Source organism: Protopterus annectens, chromosome 9.part0 (genome assembly GCF_019279795.1).
Source record: "Protopterus annectens isolate FY-2018-M chromosome 9.part0, PAN1.0, whole genome shotgun sequence".
In the NCBI taxonomy this organism is placed as follows: domain Eukaryota; kingdom Metazoa; phylum Chordata; order Ceratodontiformes; family Protopteridae; genus Protopterus; species Protopterus annectens.
The window spans coordinates 911,459,814-911,482,120 of record NC_056743.1 but is presented as its reverse complement, the minus strand read 5'-3'; the positions used below and the strand labels follow the sequence as shown (position 1 = coordinate 911,482,120).

Sequence of the window (22,307 nt, the reverse complement as noted above, 5' to 3'; positions counted from 1 at the left end):
AATGGGAAAAGCTAATCTATAGGTACTACAGACTTTGTCTTCAGTGTCAATAATTATATTTAGATTCACATCTAAAGTTTGATGTAATATTGGACATGCTTTGTTAGTCCTGAGATCAATGACTTCTCTTAATATATTATTTAACCATACCTGATCATACCCTCTTTCCATAAAGAAGGTGGTTAGTTTTACTATTTCATTTGAAAAGATGTCATCTCTACTTGTCAAAAGACTCAGTCTAATAAACTGTCCTTTGACTACACCACGTTTCATAAATTCAGGATGTAAACTATCATGGTGTAGATATTGATTAATAAATGTAGACTTCCTAAAAATGCTACTTTCAAAATGTGTCTTTTCATTATTTATACTTAGATGTAAGTCCAAAAAGTTAATATTGTCACCAAAATGACCAACAGTAAATTTCAAAAAGTTTGTAGAGTTATTTAAATAATTCACAAATATGTGAAATGAATCAATATCTCCCTGCCGTAAAAAAAACAAATCATCTATGTATCTTTTATAAAATAGAATATTCTTTGATGATGGATGTAAATGTAAGAATTTAATTTCCCACATAGCCATTACTAAATTGGCAAAACTAGGTGCAACTCTGGAACCCATTGCTATTCCTGAAGTTTGTTGAAAATAAATGTTTTCAAATGTGAAAAAAATGTTTTCTAGTACTAAATCCATTAAAACACATATAGTGTTAATCATACTGTTGTCCAAATCTGTATAAACACTCAAATATTCCCTTAATAATTCTACACCAATAGTCTGGTTAATGCTAGTGTATAACGATGTTACGTCTAATGATGCAAAATTAAAGGACATATTTCTCAGATTTAACTGACCCAAACATTCCAATAAATGCCATGAGTCTCTCAAATATGACTTTCTCCTTTGTACTATTGGATTCAACAGTTTGCCAAGCCATATTGAAATGGATTCTGTCTTTGAAAAACTGGCTGACACAATTGGTCTAAAAGGTAACTCTTTGCTGTGTTTATGTAGTTTAGGAATACCAAATAGTGTAGCCAGGTTTGGATGTTCAATCACTAGAAAATCATATACAAAATAATCAATATTACCCTGACTAAATAAGTCAAATAAACAGGAATCTGACCTTTGAAAACTCTTGGTAATATGTTCTTTTGTGACAACCTTATAACAATTTTGATCTTTTAACAAAGAATTCATTGCTGTACTATAATCAGTGGACTGCATGATGACAATCGTACCCCCTTTGTCTGCTTTCATTGTACGCCAGTCTTTGTTGGCTATCATATCTAATGCTTTAATTTCAGAGGGTGTCAAATTAGGCTTCACATTGTTAAATTCCCTGATTTTTCTGAATTCTTGTTCACACAGTTTACCAAAAACCATCAGAGTAGAATTCAATAAAGGGTTATATGTACTTTTTTTCTTACATTCAACTTCCACAGATTCAATATTACTCACACCATCAAAAATATACTTTAAATTCAATTTTCTAAGATACAGTTTAAAATCAACTATTAATCTGGAAATATTCACATGATTTGAAGGAATAAAGGAAAAACCCTTTTGGAGCACAGAAATTACTTCGTTGGGCAAAACTTCATTAGTTAAATTACAAAGGTTAATGCTATAATTTAGTTCTTTTTGCAACTCTTGCCCTTCCCTTTGCTCCTTGTTTGAACTTTCCCAGACCACTTTGGAGTTTTCTTGTTCCCTGTTTTGTCCATTAAAAAAAGGACCAGACTATTAACCGTAGAAACCACTTGTGCATAGGATGTACTAGCTTGAGTACTATTTAATGATAAAGTTCCACTTTTGTTGTTTTCATTAGCTGTCCGCTGAGAAACTTGTGACCCAATGTCATTATTTAAGCAATTGTCATTATTATTTGATGTTTCTACATCTAAAATAAAAGCATCACCAGTCTTGTCACCTCTCTTATTTTTCAATGGGTACGCTGTATTTGTATTATAGGCTGCTAGGTCCCTTTTTAACTTTTTTTGCTTCCTTTCAACAATGGAAGCCCTATACCTTTCTAACGTAGCGTTTATCCCAAAATAGAGAGGTGCTAACATGTTGAAAGACTAAAAATGTGGTTTATGTTGCTTTGTGTGGTTCATGTGAACATTTTTATATAGGTAAAACTATTAGAACGTTGAATAGACGTATTTATGAACACACTTTGGCAATAAGGAAAAAAGATATGTCTAATGCACTAGCAAAACATGCTACTATTTGTTCAGATTTCAAAAAGATTACATTCTCTGTGCTGGAAAAAGTAAATGATAATTTATTTTCTGGAAATTTTAAAGTCAAGTTAGAATGCAACGAAACCCTGTGGCAGATATTGCTTAATGCAGACCAGCTTCCTGGTTTGAATGAGAATATAAATATAAAGTGTTTTTTACAAGCACAAAGGTTATAATTGTTTGACAAGAACATATTTACACATATGTATTTTTAAAAAATACAGTATATATATATATATATATATATATATATATATATATACATTTTTATACGTTTATTTGAGAAAGGTGATGTCCTTTTAATTGTGTAAGTATTTTAAACATTATATTGGCTATTCAGATCACATGTGAAGGTTTCAGATGATATTTAAATGGTTTAAAATGTTGGGATGACATTTCTGAAGAAGTTCATAATAATTAAATTGGAAGAAACGCGTAAATATTGACTTGTGGCATTTTTCCTGTTTCAGTCATATACTGGCACTTGTTTTATTTGGTTCTTTCGTGTGTGTTAGTAAAGTGTGGAATAAAAATATAGTGGTCAGGAGAGAATTGCCAATTACTAAGACAAAGTAAAAAAAAGAGCAAATTAGAGTACAGTGTAAATAAGTGGTGGAGAAAGAGAAAAATGGAAGCTGTAATAGAGTACAAACACATCCTGGTGATGTGCAGGACAGCCAAATATAGGTAACAAAAGCAGTGCAGTTTAAACAGCTAAATGTTAAACATGCATCAATAGGTTACAGGGAGTAACAGAAGAGCAAGGGTCCGCTGTTTAAATGGAGCCTCTAAGTCTCTTAAGCTGGTGTTGAATTTGGAGTTGGTTTGTGAAAAATAGGGCTGTTACATCAACAGGTTATGGGCAATAATGGAGCAGCAAGGGTCTGCTGTTTAAATGCTGCCTCTAAGCCTCTTAGGCTGGTGTTGAACTTGATGTTGGTTAGCAAAAACAAGGGCTGTTACATCAACAGGTTACGGGCTTTCATGGAAAGGCTCACCCAGACTCTGCTACAGTTTGCTGTGAGGGAAAGGTTAGTTTGCTTTTTATTTGTTGTATTTTGTATTACTTTATTGCCTTTTTCTATTTTGTATACTGTGATTTGTTTTCTTTCACTGTGTTCACTTATATTCTGCTTTTAACTGCATATTAAAACTTGAAAAGAGACCACAACTCTGTCTCTTGTGAGTCAGACAGAAATTTTTCCCACCCTCCCACCTGGTTATTGTTGTGCACTTAAATACCACTGTGTTTCTAGTTGCCTGCCCCTTATGTTAATTTGACCATGTATCTCATTTCATTTGGTGTGAGTAAGCACAAAATTATCATTTTGTGAAATCACTCCCCTTCAGCTATTTAAATTTATTGGCCATCCTACGGTATTCCATAGTACCAGAATACAAAAGTGACCACCCCCTTTCAATCTATCTTGCTGTTTTAAAAATAGTGACTCTCCGCTAAAACTTAACTTTTTAGACAGGTAAAACTTAAGTTACCTACTTTCACATCTAACACCTGTAGTGCACAGTGTTTAGGATAAACCATTTTTTTCATCTTACCTTTAAGCATCTATTGCAAGACCACCAATTATTGGAGAGCCCACATTCTACCTCTCAGTAGTCATCTTGGGATTAGTGTTTCTATTTTCTCCTGATGAGAGAAGGAGTGCAGTTACATTATTTCATGGGGACTGCTGATCACCAGAAAGCTTAATAACAGGTTTATAGGTGACAGCTTGGAATCTGTGCTTATATTCTGATCCTGGTGAGAGTAGGAGCAGAGTGCATTGATTCCTGACTCTTTCTGGTTGGAGAGTGAGTGTCTGTGCTTAACGTACCTGATTGGTCTGGTTGCTATTCACAGCATCTACCAGAAAAAGGCTACAAGCCTGCAGACCATTGCATCATCTGGGACAAGACTGTGGATCACCAAACAGGCCGTGGAATGCTTCACTTCTTGGGATTGGTGCTAACATTTTGGTTCTGGTGAGAGAAGAAGCAAAGGAGTATTGTATCCCAACAGAGTGAAGCTGTGCTGAGACCAACATTATTAGTAGCCAGGCAGTAGCCATTCATGTGACTCCCCTCTTTTCATCATTCTTGACAAGCTAATTCTTTATTTTTCAGTAAGTACTGCTTGATTTCTTTCTAACGTCAGAATAGCTGCATAAATAATTCATCCTTAAATTTTCAGGGTCTACATATTAGTTTCCCCTCAAGTGTTTTGCAATGCTCTCTACAGCCTCAGACACCTTCAGTGACATTCTTCTTGTAAAAGGAATATATAAGGAAACAGCTACAGTACTTAGTAATAATGACTATCCCTCCTGGCATGTCTAAAGGTCAGTTCCCTACTCTTTCTCCTATTAATCTGGTGAACTTGGGCATTCCAAGGCAGTGTAGCAACTGCCTCATGTAAACAGACAACCCTCTCCTCTTACCTCCCAACACTCAGACTTGTGAGAGATGCACTTATATAAACTTGAAGCCATGCACTCTCAAGCCAAGACTGGAATAGCTGGTCAAGAGGAGAAGGTCAACACCTGCACCACACCACATGCAACACATAGCCCTCCAGAACACCCACCATCACAGCTCTCACATAAAAACACAAACCACACACCCACCTTCATGGAGGTCCTCCATAGAAATCTACCCAAACAGCAGAGACCTCCAAGGCAGAAATGCACTTGACCACCACAACACATCACAAACCACAAGACACATAGCTCACCTACACAGTGAGCCCCTCAACCTAAGCCCCTAAGGGAAAACAGCTTGCCCAATACACTAATCATAATTGACTCAGTAGTGAAGCACACTGATGTCACACTCACTAGGTTGAATAAGGAGAAGGTAACAGTCAGCTGTTTATCAGGTGCCAGAATCCGACAGATAACACATGCACTCAGGTCACTCCACAACACGTGCAAGTATGACTCTGTCATTGTCCATGTGGGTGTGAATGACCTGAGACACACCTCCCTGGGCTACATGAAAAGAGACACGGAGGAGCTCTCAGATTATGTGGCCCAGCCAGGTATGATCCTAGCCCTGAGCAGTATCCTACTGCCACCCAGAATGATACCGCAATACAAGCAGAAAATGACTGACTTCAACAATTGGCTAAGTTTCTGGCGTTATTCTAAGGGGATCCAGTATCTGTCTGCTTGGGATGACATAACTGACAGACCTCGATGCTTTGCCAGAGATGGCCTGCATCTGTCACAGCTGGGTTTCCGGATACTGGCTAAGGCTGTTGCCACCTTTATAGTGCTTTTTTTTTAGGCAATGTTTCAAAGACCAAATTACCACCATAACAGCTATAAATAAATGCAATCTGAGGGTCATGCTGCTCCATGCTAGAAGTCTAAATCTCAAGATGCACTTGTTCGAAGCACTCCTCAAAATGGAGAACATCAACATTTGTGCTGTAACAGAGACCTGGTTTAAAGCAGCAGAAAGCACCCCTGCGCTACCAAGCTATAACTCATAGGTTCATACGTAGGTACTAGGCTATCTGCCCGAAGGCATTTATAAGCCTAGCCAGAAAGTGTTGGCTTTCACCGCCCCCTTAGATTAGTTTCATGTACTTCTGTCCAGCAGAGCCATTGAAGTGATCCCTGGGGGTAAACTTTCTGTTTCCCATCCACTCATCAAGGTTTGTTTTGAAGAGTGTTAGAGAGGAGCTCTGCCTAATGTAGACTGGAATTTTGTTCCAAAGCATGGGAAGTCTCTGGGACAGGAATCTATCCCTCCAGCACATCCTATTTATTGTTGTGGTGAGGTTTAGATCCCTAGAGCATGTGGCTCGAGGGGATATGGTTTTCTTTACGTGGAGCATGTCCATCAATTCTGGGTTGGACATGGCCTTGTATGTCAGGCAGAGATCACCTCTGAAAACAAGAAGAGCTCCGTGAAACAAGTTCAAACACAAAAATACTGAAAGTAGTCCAATGATTTAATGAAGCACTTTTCGTCGCCTTCAATAAGGCAACTTCTTCAGATTACATTTCTAAAAAACAAGTTCCATTTAAATGGCATAAGTGATCACATGGTCAAGCTCAAAAGAAAAAGTATTCCTACACAACAAATAGTGCATATATAAAACTTTCAACAGACTTTAAAATACTTTATAAAATATCAAAACAAATAATCACCGTACCACTCCAACAACAAATGTCATCTCCTAATATTAAAACCATATTGTAACAAAAAATTTTGTTATAAAAAAGTTTTTTTTCTGGAAAAAGCTAATGTGTATCGTTTATATAATAAATGAAAATTTATCTGCTCAAACTTTTTAATTTAAGCAGACACATTATGTTACAAAACTCGTTGAGGCCAGGTTCAACAAAGGCATTTAATCTAATTTACCATGTAAGTTCACGTTCTTCTAGGAGCAAGTTTATAGGGCCACCACAAATATCTTGCTGTATTTGATCTATGGCCCTAAAGGTAAATTTAGGTATAGATAAATAACTGCTTAAATTAAAAGCAAATAAATTAAAAAAAATACAAAGAGACTGCCTTGCATATGATGAGACAGCATATCCAGTACCTTCACCAGCCCAGGTGTGGCAACAAAATGCACCTAGAACAACACCTGAGAGTTTAGAACATAGTATTAATGTGCACTAGGAAGGTACCCATGCCATGTGGATATTGTTCTTAATAATAGCACTATGGATGCACTATGCGATGAAACAGCCCCTGTGGCTGTACGTAGGAGTGAAAGAATTCTTAATTCAACACAGGGTGTTAACTCCATTAATCAAAATAAAAATTTTCAGCAGGCCCAATCATCAGGGGCCAGACCGAAACAGAGGAACCCCCAACAGAATACCAGGAACTTTCGCAAATACAACAACAAAAAGAAACGGTAATTGATAAAGACACTTCTGATGGGGGCCCAGTGATCATTAAAAACAAGCACAAAGAATTTAAAGTGTTTAATTATTCTTCAATCAGTGGCAATCCAGAAAGAGTGGAATTTCTTTCTAAAGGCTATATGTTTGTTCCTGCTACACCAGTGAACCTAGTTAAAACTATACTGGATGTAAAAATCTTTACACGTACACGCAAATTGAATTTCAATTTGATGATGGGGAAAATGTCTGGATCTCCAGACAATTTGTTTTATATCCCAAGTACATATAAGCCCCCACTTCATCCTTTGTTATAAACATTCGAACATATTTGTGAATTGGACATTAGAGACTTGGTGAATGATGAACATAAAAGTCAAAACAGGTGTAAATGTAACACTAGTAAATTAGAATGGGAAAGCCTCAATTGTCTTATTTCACAAAATGTGAGGGTGTGTAAACCAGATAAGGGTGGGGGAATAGTTATTTTGAGTAATGATGATTATGTTCAACATATGAAGAAGGTCCTAGACAGTGCTGCTTATCAATTAAGCTCCCGTAATGAGGTTAATAGGGCTTATAAGTCTATTAAATGTCTAGTGAATGACCTGTTCATTGATGGTAGAATTGATTTGAATACTTTTAATTATATGTCTTTGGAATACCCTAGAATTCCTGTTTTGTTTGGTATCCCCAAGATTCATAAAAACTTGGGTGATCCCCCTATGAGGCCTTTGATCGATGGCCAGAACTCAGCCACTTACCCCTGTGCCAAGGTCGTTGATTCAATTTTGAAAAAAATATTTGAAGGAAGAAAAACAGGTGTGTAGGGATTCCTGGTCTTTCTTGAGGAAAATTGATCAGTTACAATATAGGGAAGAACACAATTTCCTTACAGTAGATGTCAGGGACCTTTACACTTGTATTCCCCATTCAATCAGCATAGAGTGGATAGGGTTAATGTTAAAGAAAAACAATGCAACAGTGGCAGAAATTTCGTTAATTATGGAATTACTAGATGTCATTTTGTCTAACAATTTCTATTTGTTTGCTGGTGACTTTTATTTGCAAAAAATCGGTGTAGCCATGGGGTCGCTGTGCGGTGCCAGCATAGCGAACCTAGTCATGGCTTATTGGGAAACAGAATTTATCCTTAGCAACAATGAGATTAAAAATTCTATAGTTCTGTATACATATTACCTTGATGACATCTTCATATTACTTAAAGGAGATATCAATCAGGCCAACAGAATAGTAGAATTTTTTAATAAGTCCACTGTTTTTTTGGAATTCACTTCTACATTTGACACTGATGAAATCTCGTATCTAGACTTTAATCTTAAAAAGAATAGATTAAGTCACTGTTATGTTGACAAAATTCACAGGAAATGTACCTATTCCAATGCATTTTTGCATTATTCTAGTTGTCACCCTTACCACCATAAACGGTCAGTGATTAATGGCCAATTGGTAAGGGCAGCACGGATTGTTAGCCAAGATAACGACTTCATTGATGAATGCCTGACACTGAAAAATATGTTCTTGGGGTGTGATTACCCCGAAGACTTAGTAGACTCACTTATTGATGAAGTAAGTACAGGAAGGCAAAACAGTTTTTATAAACCCATCTTGAGTGTGAAATATGGGGTTTTAGGTGACCAACTTGAACAAAGTATCGATGTACTGGATGATCATCAGACTAATTCAATAAAAGAAAAAATTAATTTTCAATTAAATTTTGTTACTACATTCAGTTTTGAGAGCCACCTAGTAGTGAAAATTATTAAGAAGAACTGGGGCCTTTTTAGGAACAATCCTATGTTATGTAATAAGTTAGGGGACACACTTAGGGTCATATTTAGAAAGGGCAAGAATATAAAGAACTTATTGGAACACCAACCTAATAAGTTATTTAGGTCTGTAGGGATGTTCAAGTGTGAATCATGTAACTTTTGTAGATACATTGATGTCGGTAGTGAATTTAAAGTTAATGATAACAAATTTTCCTTGAAGCAGAGGTTCAATTGCAACTCCAGGTATGTTGTCTGTCTAGCCAAATGCCAATGCTGTGCAGCATTCTATATCGGAAAAATGGTGCGTAGGCTCCGTGATCGCATTTACGAACTGATAATGAGCTAGCAAAACACATTTCTATGTTCAAGGAGCATAAGTTTAGATATAGAGCCATAGACCAAATCACTTCAGATGTTAGAGGAGGCCCTATGCATTTACTCCTCGAAGAGCTGGAGTTGTACTGGCAAATTTATTTGATTGCCTATAATTATCCAGGCATTAATGATAGCTGTTCAATTAAATGCCTATTGAAACTAAAAAGTTTAAGGAGATGAAGCCTTACAACTGCAGTATGTACTTGCTAGTATTTGTCTACATTAATCTGATTAAATGAGGTATTATCTATTCCCATAAATGAGTTTATATGCTATTTAGAAGTTTGTTAAATATTGAGAGATGAATTTTATATATATATATATATATATATATATATATATATATATATATATATATATATATATATATCTTTTCTTGTAGTTAATTTTGAGTAGAAATTAAGTGATTTTTTTCATTCTTTTTTTTTTGCCAACAGAAATGTCTTAAATTAATTTAGATATGTTTTTTGTCAGTAGTTATAGGGTTATTTTTTGTGTTTTTAATTATTTTTTTAAGTCCTTATTTGGAGTACTAGAAGGTTAAGTTGCAATATTTTGTGGCTAGATGCCACTGGACATGTACCTTATAAAACTGTCTCATGGTGGGCAGTTCCCGATAAGATGATTTTTGTGTTTGTAATAATTAGTTGTTGTTTATTCATTCTTTTTATGATTTTATATATATATATATATATATATATATATATATATATATATTTTTTTTTTTTTTAATTAAGATTTTAATGAGATTTGTACTGACTTCACCCTAGTTATTTGGAATGTAGGAGTCACAATTTTCTGTTTTCGGTGCTGTTTGTTTAAGAGAGGGTTACGTTGGACTGGTTTATTACTATCATGTGACACAGTGTTAAAACATTTTAAACAGACATTTCATTCATTGTATTTTATTCTGAAGAAGTTTGCACTTGAGTTGCAATGAAAAGCGCTTCAATAAATAGTGGATTGCAGTCTTGGCTACAACCTTTTCTATTTGTTTTTCTAGACACTGGATCCCCTTTAATGACACCAAAAACTTAGCCAATTGTTGAAATTGATCATTTTTTCTTAATACCATGGTATCATTCTTGGTGAGGGCATGATGCTACTCAGGGTCAGGGTCATACCAGCCTGGGCTATGTGATCAGAGAGCTCTTCCATGTCTCTTTTCATATAGTCCAGGGAGGTATGGCTCAGGTCATTCACACCAACCTGGACAATGACAGAGTCATATTTGTACTTGTTCTGGAGTGACCTGAGTGCTTGTGTTATGTGGCAGATCCTGGCACCCAACAAGCAGCTAACAGTAACCTTCTCCTTATTCAGCCTAGGTAGTGGGACATCAGTGTACCTGACTATAGAGTCACCTATTACTAGTATGTTAGATATGTTATTTTGCCTTAAGGGCTGTGATTGTGTGGCACACTGGTTTTGTGAAATATGTGTTTCATGGTTTGTGTTGGGGGTGGAGGTTGCTTGGATGTCTGCTTTGGAGGTTTATGTTGCTTTTGCAGATTATTTAGAGCCTCCGAGTATGTTTATGTGTATTTGTGTGTATTTTGCCGGTGCTAGTTTAATGGATGCTATGTGAGACTGGTGGTGTGATGCAAGTATTTCCCTTCTTCTCTTGACTGCTTGATCCAGTCTTGGGTTGAGAGAGCTTAGCCTCCAGTTTGGGTGTATAATTGCATCTCTCGCATGTATTAGTGTTTGGTGGTAGGAGGAGAGGGTTGTCTGTGTACATGAGGCAGTTGTAAATTTGCCTCAAAATGCCCAGATTCACCAGTTGGACTGGAGAGTACACCTGAAACTGCCCTTTGGAGAACATGGACCGAAGGTCCAAAGGAGGTGGTGCTCCATATTCATAAAGGATATGCACACCTGCAGATTAGTAGCCCAGCATAATGCATCTGAGATACTTCAGGTACAACTAACATTGGTTAAGACAGCAATTCAGGTTGTATCCTGCTATAGGTCCAAAACCATGTCCCAATACTCTCACTCCACATTCCTCAGCCCCCTGGAAACTATTAGGGTCCAACACAACACTCTCATACTAGGTGACTTCAACTCCCTCCATCAACTGGGAAAACTAGTCATGCACCAATACACTGGCCCAACGCTTCCTGGAATTCATCCATTCCAATGCCCTGGACCAGTTCATTCTTACCCCAACTAGAGGAAGCAACATTCTTGACCTGGTTATTACTAACATGGGCAACCATTGCTCTACACCAATAGTCAATTCCTCCCTGGTTACATTCGACCACAAACTAATCACCATGGAAATCCACATCTCACCCACATCCCCTGCAAAAGCAACCACCATGAACAACTTCTCCAAAACTGACTTTGGGCTCCTAAAAAGAGAGATGGCTAACTTCACAGCACCCATGTCAATGGAAAATAGATGCATGACTGCCAAATCTTACACCAATGCACTGTATGAACATGTGCATAAATGCCTGGAACTAGCCATACCCAACAAAACCAAGACGCTCACCTCCAAGCCAATCTGGTGGTCTCCTGTCATTAATAAACTCTACAACAGAAGGAAGAAACTGTTGCAGAAAAAGGTGAAGTCCCAAGACTGGAAAAACTCCCTAATTAGCCTCAACAAAAAGTTGAGATTTATTTTATTTTGCATTTGTTGACCGGGTATGTCCAACTGAGCTGAGGAGCCCTTTATCAGTGGAGGCCTGGGGAGAAAAGCTCCATATATTAGACAATTATTGGATAACTAAACAGTTAATTAAAAAGACAGAACATAATTCATACAATGCATCAAAGTAAAACATTTAGAAGTGAGTTCAATAACAATGAGATGTAAATTAATTATGAAATTACATGATGCATTAGAGATCAATTTTACAGATTGTAGTTAAGGATTAACATGGACCACTGAATGATTTTCACAAAGGTTATTAGGAGTAGGTTAAGAAAACAGTTTAAAGACCCTATTAGGAGAGGTGGATAGTGTGAATTGTGAGAGGGAAAGAGGAGAGCAGGGGGTGAGCTTTCTTAGGTAAGGGGGAAGAAGTTCAAGGGGGTGAGTACAGTGGCAGGTCCAATAACATTTAAAATATTCTTTGATGGCAGCCTTAAACTGTTTAGGATTTGTGAGGGTCCTGATTTTAAGAGGGAGTTTATTCCAAGCAATAGAAGGATGATAGCTATATATGTTGCATCTGGATTTGGCCTTGAGTTTACTGATATTTAGTAGGTCTTGGGTAGAGCTCCGTAGGGGTCTAGTAGGAGAATAATGGGAGATGAGGGAGGATAGGACTGGGGAGAAGGAGGGCTGGAATAAGATAGAATGGATGATCTGGAGCTGAGATTCAGTGACAACTTTACCCCCTCTCCTTCCTAAAGGACCAATCACAACATCGGAGGAATGCTAGGCACCCAGAATTACTGCAGCACAGGTTGAAGCTGCATTGTCCAAGGCCAAAAATGCAAGTTTCATGGGAAGTGACAATATTCCTGGATGTGTTCTATATGAACTACAAAGTGAACTGGCACCACATCTGTGTGTCCTGTTCAATCACAGCCTCACCTCAGGCTTTGTCCCTACCGAATGGTGCACTGCTACAGTCATCCCTCTCCATAAAGGGGGAGCGACTACAGGCCCTGGAAATTATCGCTCTATTAGCTTGATGAGTCTGATATGTAAGACTATGGAGTGCATCATCATGGACCTAATTAACAAGGATATAGGGAATCTCCAAACTCTAGATCCCACGCAATTTGGTTTTGTGAACGGTAGATCATACCTGCTCAACCTGGTTGACACCAGAGCTGTGGATGAGGGCAAGGTAGTTCATATAGCCTACCGTGATCTGTACAAGGCCTTTGATACCATTCCCCACTCAGGAATTATTGATAAACTCACCAAACTAGGCATCAACCCCTATATAACTAGGTGGGTTGCAAACTGGCTCACAGATAGAACCCACAGTGTGAAAGTAGCAGACTTCAAGTCAATCTACTGACCAGTCATGAGTGGAGTCCCACAGAGATCGGTCCTGGGCCCTCTCCTGTTTGGCATCTACTTCTCAGAAGTCCAGGCCAACACAGAGGGACTCTGGCTAACCAGTTTCGCAGATGACTGTAAGCTGGGAACCATTATTAACTCCCCAAGTGATGTAGACATCCTACAGGAAGGCCTCACTGAGACCAATGACTGGTGGTGAAACCATGGCCTTCAGCTGAATGCCAAAAAATGCATCATCATCCCCTTTGGGAAAAACTCAGCTCCGACTAATTACCACATTGATGGGAACCCTCTGAACACTGAAGGCATTATAAGAGATCTGGGGAAACAGGTTGACAGCAACCTCGCCTTCGAACACCACATTGCTACTGTGGTCAGAAAGTCCTTCTATGTGGCACATCTCATTACCAAGGTTTTGCTTCCAGGAAGAAAGAGGTCATCATCTCTCTCTACTCCTCCCTCATTAGGCCAATCATCAAGTATAATGTCCCATTTGGCAAGTACCTCACTCTAGACACATGCAACAGCTGGAAAGGCCACAAAAGTACCTCATGAAGAGGATCCTAGGCCTTAAACATATGTCCTACATGGACAGACTCAAAAAAACTCCAGCTATTCTCTGTCTCATATCATCTACTAAAAGACGATCTTTGTTTGACTTACAAAACCATGTCTGACCCAGCTCTGTTAGAAATGCTACATCTAAAGAAAGCCTAATCTCTCCACACCACACACACCAGAGACCTCAACCTCATTACCGCAATCAACAGAACATGCTGGAGGGACAGGTTCATAACCCAGAGACTGCCCGTGCTCTCTGTGAAGACTAGTAGAGAAGGGTGAAGGCTGCCAGCCTAGCCAAATAGAATTCGATACATAATTCTGGCATTTGTAAATATAAATGTAAAATACAGGCTTGTGTCTTAAATGTAAAGAAATGCTGTTTCAACAATGTGGCAACATTGCCATGTGCTGTAAGGAAAACTAAGTCAAGCATTTCAAATCTTTCCTTTGAAATTAAAATTATTTCATCACTGCCTTTGATGTTTTACAAGTCGGCTCCAGTCCGGCTAGACGAAGGCTTCCTGTCTATTGTTTTAAGGCTAAAGTTAATGACCAGAATTTACCTGTGGAATTCCTTTATTGCTCTAAGTGTAAAAGTCTGGCCTGGGAACCAGGAAGGTGTAAAAGATGATGTAATGTTTAGCAGAACTGCAGTTTCAATTTAAACAGTGCGAACCAGAGATTATTGAGCATTTTTGTTGTGATATCCAACCTACAGCACTGCCTGTTGTCTTAAGTAAGTTATCTTAGGAGTGTGTTTTCTTAGTGCAATATTTAGGAAATTAGAAAAGATTAGACTAAGTGTTTTTTCTGTTATGTCAGATCTGTGCTACTGAATTATTTTAAGTTTCTGTGTGATCTCTGAACTCTTGAATAGCACTGTGGTGTAGTAGTATTGCCTTGTGTTTTTAGTATTTATTATTAAATATTTTTAAACCGTTTTCAACTGTGGCTGGTTTATTTAGAGATATTTACGCTCTAGAGTACATTGCATTCTTATAAGTGATCCTGTAGTAAGCCCTTGCAATAAGCCTTGATTGCTTAGTTACACTACTATTGGATAATAATATTGCACAGTAATAATTGGACACACTTTTAAGGGCCTTTTAATAGCTGATAAATATTAGCTGGTGGTGACAGTAATTACTACTGTATAGTCTGGGTATAGGGGCACAGCTGGAGAATCTGTGTCAGCCTTTCCCAGGCATGTCTGTGAAGTTGTATAAATACTTATCTCAAAGTGTGTGTGTGTGTGTGTGTGTGTGTGTGTGTGTGTGTGTGTGTCTGTGTGTGTGTCAGCTACTTGGGCAGGGACACGAAGCACTGATTGGATAGAGAGGGTACTCGAGGTTAGCTTGCCAGCTAGGCTGAAATCAGGACCCTATAGCTGTGCCAGTGGGGAGTCTTACTGGGGACCTGGGGAGCAAGGGAGTGACCAGTCCCAGACTGACTATGATCTCTGTGTGCTCTTAAGGGAAATTGCACTTTACTGTGTGTATTGGTAATCCTTTCCTCATATATGAGACGCCCTCTCTGGTGTTAGTAGTGAGGATTGAGGTTCCTTGATTGCTGGGCCATGGCACGGGCGTCATATGTGGTGACAGTGGTGGGATACAATATCCTCGGAGAATGGACAGCTCAACCTTTCTGCAGGGGACTTAAAAATCCAGCTGGATCTGAAGAGACTTGAGTTGGAGGCCAGGCATTTGGAGATAGAAGCTGAAGAAAAGGAGCATCAGAGGAGGCATGAGAGGGAAATGCTGACTCTTTGCCAGAGTCATGGAGGTAATGGGGAAGGGAGTAACTGGACCCCAGAAGTACAACAGGTCAGTAAATTTCTTCCGCAATTTAAAGAGGGGAATAATTTTGATAGTTTCATTCATATGTTTGAGAGGATATGCAAACAGTATAGTGTTGGCCAAAGGCTCTGGTTACGGTTTCCCCCTTACTCCATGGGAAAGCTGTAACTTTTTTGTCAGAAATACCTGATGCTGTCTGTTTTTGATTGTACTGCTGTAAAAAATGTATTTTAGAATGTTTTAAGCTAACACTTGAAATGTATAGGAAAACATTTTGTGAGCACAGACACAAGGCAGATGAAAGTGTGTGTGAATATGTTGCTGAACTCAGCACTTATTTTCATAGCTGGGTGAGTGGATGTCAGGTCACCACTTTTGAAGGGCTGGCAGACCTTTTGGTGAGGGAAACAAGCCCTTTGCACTTTGCCTGAGGACATGAGGATCTGGTTTTAGCTGATAGACAATGTGCTACTTCAGATGAGTTGGGGGAGGAGGGAGACCTATATCTGGCCATCAGGGCAGCCCTGCACAGGAAGGGGACCCCCAGTACTGCTCATGGATCTAAAGGAACCCATGGTGGGCAGCACAGACTGCCACAACAGAATTTGCCAGTAGCAGGGGAAGCCACTAGTCCAGGTACATGTTCAGGAGCTAGGGTTAAATGTTTTGAATGCAACCAGTGGGGCCATGTGGCATACAGGTGTCCATGGAGACAAGATGGGGAACCAAAGGTGAGGGAGGCAGTAAGTGGGAAAGACAAAATGACAATAGTAGGTTGTCTTGGGACAACAGGGGTACTGAACTACCATACTGCAGATGTCCTGAGAGGGAAGGATTTGGATGAGGCAGTACCATGTGCTTATGCAGTAATACGCAGTCAGGCTGGGAGACAAGCATGTGGGTCTGGTAGCCTGGGGGAGACCCAGACAGACTGCATACTTGCAGCCAGGACTGGTGAAGTGGTTTCTTCAGGAAGGGAGCTACACTGTAGCAGTGAGACTGAAGGTGAGCCACAGCTGCTTGTGGGTACTGATGTTCCCTTGGACAGGGTAACTGCAAAGGTAGAGGTGAGTAGTAGAACCCAGGCTGATAGTGAGGCACCACTGTCAGAGGATGCCAGAATTCCTGTGGAAGGGGAGCTGAGAAGGGTTACAAGGAGAGAGTTGAGACAGGCTCAGCTCTCAGACCCTACATTGCAAGGCCTGAGGCAGGTAGCTAGGGAGGCACCTGATTCTCAAGGAAAGGGGGAATCTGTATACTGGGACAAAGGGTTACTATACAGAGAGTGGACCCCTGAGGGAGGGCTAGAAGGTGAGAGAGTACAGCAGTTGTTATTGCCTAGAGACTACTGTTTGGTGCTTCTAGCCATAGCCCATGATATTCCCTTTGCAGGTCATATGGGCATAAAATGTACAATGAGGAGTATTATGCAGAACTTCTACTGGCCTGGAATTTTCAGACATGTAACAGGGTACTGCATGACCTGTGAGCAGTACCAAAAGATAGGCAAGGCAGGAGACAAGGTGAGAGCTCCTTTGATGCCTTTGCCTGTGATTGAGGGGCCATTTCAGAGGGTAGCTATGGATATTGTGGGTCCTCTGAGCACCTCAAGTTCCACAGGGAAAAAGTATATCCTACTAGTGGCGGTAGTGGATTATGCTACACGATAGCCTGAGGCAGTGGCTTTGTCCTCCATTGAGGCAGAGAAGGTGGCAAATGCTTTGTTAGACATTTTCAGCAGGATGGGTTTCCAAAAAGAAATACTGTCTGACAGAGGTGCCGATTTCATGTCAGACCTACTGACTTGTCTGTGGAAGTCCTGTGGGGTGAAGCACATGAAGACCACCCCCTACCATCCCCAGACTAATGGTCTTGTTGAGAGGTTAAACTCTACAATCAAGTCCATGCTATGGGCATTTGCAGATCAGTTTAAGAGGGAGTGGGGAAATATTTGCCCCATCTGTTGTTTGCTTACAGAGAGGTTCCCAAGGAATCCACAGGTTTTTCACCCTTTGAGTTGCTGTACGGGCATAGGGTGAGGGGACCTCTAGATTTAATTCGAGATGAGTGGGAAGGTGAGTGTGAGTCTCACAAGGAGTCAGTTGTGGCATATGTCCTAAACCTCAGGACAAAGCTCAGGGAACTCATGGGCTTGGCCCAGGAGAACCTGGCAGAAGCCAACAACAGAAAAAGGTGTGGCATGACAGGAATGCTCGAACTAGAGAGTATCACGTGGGGCAGCAGGTAATGGTTCTCATTCCTGTCAGGCACAACAAGCTGCAATCAGCTTGGGAGGGTCCCAACAAGGTAGTAAGAAAGGTAAGTGATGTTAACTACATGGTGGAACTGCTAGGCAGATGGCAGGGGCACAAATTGTACCATGTTAACATGATGAAACCTTACCATGATAGGGAGGCCCTTGTGCTGAGCATTTGCAGTGGATTACAGGAGGAGTCTGAGGGAGATCTGGGGACTGATATCCTCAGTGAGGCTCGGGCTGACACCTCAGTGGAAGTGATAGCAATGTCCCAACAGCTATCTCCTACCCAGATTCGAGAAATTCAAGCAGTGTTGCAAGAATTTGGGGACATGTTCACTGGGAAACCAGGGTGCACCCACCTGATGCAACACCAGGTGGATACAGAACCCCAATGGCCTATTAGACAGGCCCCTTATAGGGTGCCTGAGATAGTCAAACAGACTCTGAGGGAGGAGGTACAGGAGATGTTGGAACTAGGGGTGATGCAAGAGTCCAACAGTCCCTGGGCCTCCCCAGTGGTGCTGGTGCCAAAGAAGGATGGCAGCACCAGGTTCTGTGTGGACTACAGGAAATTAAATAGCCACACAGAGTTGGATGCTTACCCCATGCCTAGGACAGATGAGGCCCTAGAGTAGCTGGGTGGGACTAAGTATCTTACAACCATTGATCTTACCAATGGTTGCTGGCAGGTGTCCTTGACTCCCAGTGCTAGAGAGAAGTCAGCCTTTGTGACTCCTTTTGGCTTGTATGAGTTCACAAAGATGTCCTTTGGGATGAAGAATGCCACAGTGACTTTCCAGAGGCTGGTAGATAATATCCTAGCAAAAGCAGGAGGGTTTGCCCTTGCTTACTTAGATGATATTGCCATCTACAGCCATTCCTGGCCAGAGCACCTTCAGCATGTCAGGGAGGTGCTGGGCAGACTACAGAGGGCAGGGTTGACCATTAAGCCAAGGAAATGTCAGGTGGGTATGGCAGAGGTTTCCTACCTAGGACATAGAGTGGGGAGTGGTAAGATAAGGCCAGAACCTGCCAAAGTGGAAGCCATTCAGGCATGGCCTGCACCTGTTACTAAAAAGCAGCAGGGTACTACAGAAAGTTTGTCCCCAGTTATAGTACCATAGCTGCTCCCCTCACAGACCTGACAAGGAAGAATAGGCCAGATAAGGTATTGTGGACCCCAGTATGTGAGCAGACATTCCAGAAACTTAAAGAAGCTTTGAGAGGACCCCCTGTTAGCCAGTCCAGATTACAGCAAAGAATTTGTTGTGCAGGTGGATGCTTCGAACCATGGGGTGGGGGCTGTACTTAGCCAGATTTTTTTAGAGGAAGAGCACCCACTGGTTTATCTCAGTCATAGGCTCCAACCCAGGGAGGAATGCTGCGCAGCTGTAGAGAAGGAATGTCTAGCCATAGTGTGTGCACTGCAGAAACTTCAGCCTTATCTGTATGGAAGGAAATTCACTGTTATGACAGATCACAACCCTCTAACATGGTTAAACAGAGCCAGTCAGCAAAATGTCAAGTTGCCAAGATGGAGCCTGGGTCTGCAAGCATATTATATGTCAGTGCAGCACCACAGTGGGAGTATTAATGCCAATGCAGATGGGCTCTCAAAACAAGGAATGGGGTAGGTATACTCAGATAGACCTAACCCTCTCAAGTGGTGTTTCTCAAGCGTCACTTGAAAAACTAGCTTGAGTTCTCCCGGGGGGGGGGGGGGGATGTGAAGACTGGTAGAGAAGGGTGAAGGCTGTCAGCCTAGCCAAATATAATTTGATACATAATTCTGGCATTTCTAAATATAAATGTAAAATACAGGCTTGTGGCTTAAATGTAAAGAAATGCTGTTTCAACAATGTGGCAACATTGCCATCTGCTGTAAGGAAAACTAAGTTAAGCATTTCAAATCTTTCCTTTGAAATTAAAATTGTTTCATCACTGCCTTTGATGTTTTACAGGTCGGCTCCAGTGCGGCTAGATGAAGGCTCCTGCCTATTGTTTTAAGGCTAAAGTTAAAGACCAGAATTTACATGTGGAATGTCTTTTATTGCTCTAAGTGTAAAATAATGTAAATGCAATTTCTGTATGGCCTGGGAACCAGGAATGTGTAAAAGATGATGTAATGTTTAGTAGAACTGTAGTTTCAATTTAAACAGTGAGAACCAGAGATTATTGAACATTTTTGTATTGATATCCAACCTACAGCGCTGCCTGTTGTCTTAAGTAAGTTATCTTAGAAGTGTGTTTTCTTGTAGCAATAGCTAGGAAATTAGAAAATATTAGACTGTGTTTTTCTGTTATGTCAGAACTGTACTACTGAATTATTTTAATCTTCTGTGTGATCTCTGAACTCTTGAATAGCACTGTGGTGTAGTAGTATTGCCTTGTGTTTTAGTATTTATTATTAAATATTTTAAACCCTTTTCAACTGTGACTGGTTTATGTAGAGATAATTTCAGCTTTTTATGACTATGGTGACTTAATTTTTTTACCCAAAATTATTATCACCAAATTCTGTCAAGCTGTTTCCTTATAGCCTCTGCTTTATATGTTGCATCCCCCACTCTTTTTGAAATGTGCCAGTGTGTCTGTTTTAGACATTACAGCAGACTATCACAGTCCAGCCTCTAACACTTGTTCTGTCTGTCTGTATTAGGCATGTACCATGCTGTTAAACAATATCTCTCTCTCTCTCTCTCTCTATATATATATATATATATATATATATTCAGTGTATCTCTTTATAATTTCCTCTGTTACTGTATGATCCTCACAGATCTCTAGTTTTGGTGCTTTTCCTCACTTATCTAAGACTATTTAGATGTGTCGTGTCCATCACATGCAGTAATTTAAGGCTCAGGCTCATTAAGTTTTACTGTTTTCTTCCTTCAGAATGCACAGTATGAACCTCCCACAGACTTTCTCATGAAGCAAGCCATTTGCCCACTCTTCTGTGTATTGTGTATTGTGTCCACCTTATAGCCTTTCTGAGAACTGGCTTCTGAAAACACACATAATAGTCCAAGTAGAAAAGTCACAGGCCAGTAATACACTGGCAAAAAAACATCTTTATTCTAAGGAAATGTTCATCCCTTTGAAGGTCATTAGTGCACTAGATTGTGCTTGTGATTTGTTTCCCTATCATTATATCTTACCCACCTGTGACCTTAACATCCATTAGTATCTTTAATTTTAATATCTTTAGGAGAGAACAGAGACAATTTCTATAATTTTCGGGTAATAACTCTACAGGTCCACCCACAGGTTAAGAACACTGTTTTCTTTTTCAGGTACCATCTGACAGCTAGTGGTAACAAGTTCTTTTTGCCCAAGTAACTGATACCTTTTAGTTCTTATAATGAGTCTTATTTTTTCTTCTGTTTTCTTTTCTTTTTTTCAGACATATATTGGCAATGTGATTATCTCTGTAAATCCTTACAAACCTTTACCCATCTACACTCCAGAAAAAATAAATACATTCAAGAACTGCAAGATCTTTGAAATGAGCCCTCACATGTAAGTAATCCTTCTTTTAATGAGCCGCATGCATTGAATTAATTGGCGTAGCGTGGCTGGCCAGAGATAGCCAGAATATCCAAGGGATCCACAAGGAGAGTTAAATAGAATTTCAGTTTTAAAGAGATACTACCATTGTTATTAAGCATTTGGCTTTCTGTTTACATTTGTCTGTATGGTTTCTTGCCTGCTGACCTGGATTCTGCAACTTTATTCAAATTAAATTACATAAAGCTTTTTAAAAACATATTCTTTGGCTTGATTTTATGTCACATTGAAAGCTGTTCACTGCAAACTCATACGAGTATGATTTTTTTTAATGTACAAGAGCATACATGCATGTGATCTACCATGCAATCCTGAAAATTTTTCCTCATGATTGCAATACCCAAGTATCTAGGTTAAAGTCTGCTGTAAAATAGTGTTCTGAGAGAAGGATTGCTGTGGAGTTCTTTTTCCATGTATTCATTCTTTTAACTACAATTGTTGTTAATAAATTACACGGTAGCCCAGGAAGTAATACTGTGCTGTCTGTATCTAAGGGGAACTGGCAATTGTTAATTTATGCTAGGTAGTACGTGCTAGAACACAGAATCAAAATGTCCAGGACTTTATAGTAAAGGAATTGTAATGGGGGTATTAGGTCAAAGAGGAAGAATTATCCTATATTTCTTTATCTCCATTGTTTATTTTGTTGTTCCTGTCAGATTGGATTTGTCCCATTGTTGGTGTGCATCAGTAATACAACAAAAATTTTGTAAATTAAAAATGTAACTTTCTGTTGGGTAAGCTTGGATCACAGAATATGTTATTTTAATTGGGAAGGGACTAGCCACCCTAATATGGAAATAATTTCTGTACCCTAATAAAGTTGCAGCATTTTATTTTT

At 39.6% G+C, this 22,307-nt stretch overlaps 1 protein-coding gene across 1 annotated transcript in view; it reads left to right on the top strand.

Annotated features, from left to right (window-relative positions):
- Nucleotides 1-22,307, top strand: part of LOC122811661 (unconventional myosin-Ib-like) — a 1,027,360-nt gene that overhangs the window by 300,335 nt on the left and 704,718 nt on the right. Inside the window, exon 3 of the mRNA XM_044083653.1 lies at nt 21,303-21,418. Coding sequence (XP_043939588.1) covers nt 21,303-21,418 — 116 coding nt within the window. The remainder of the gene's footprint in view (nt 1-21,302; nt 21,419-22,307) is intronic.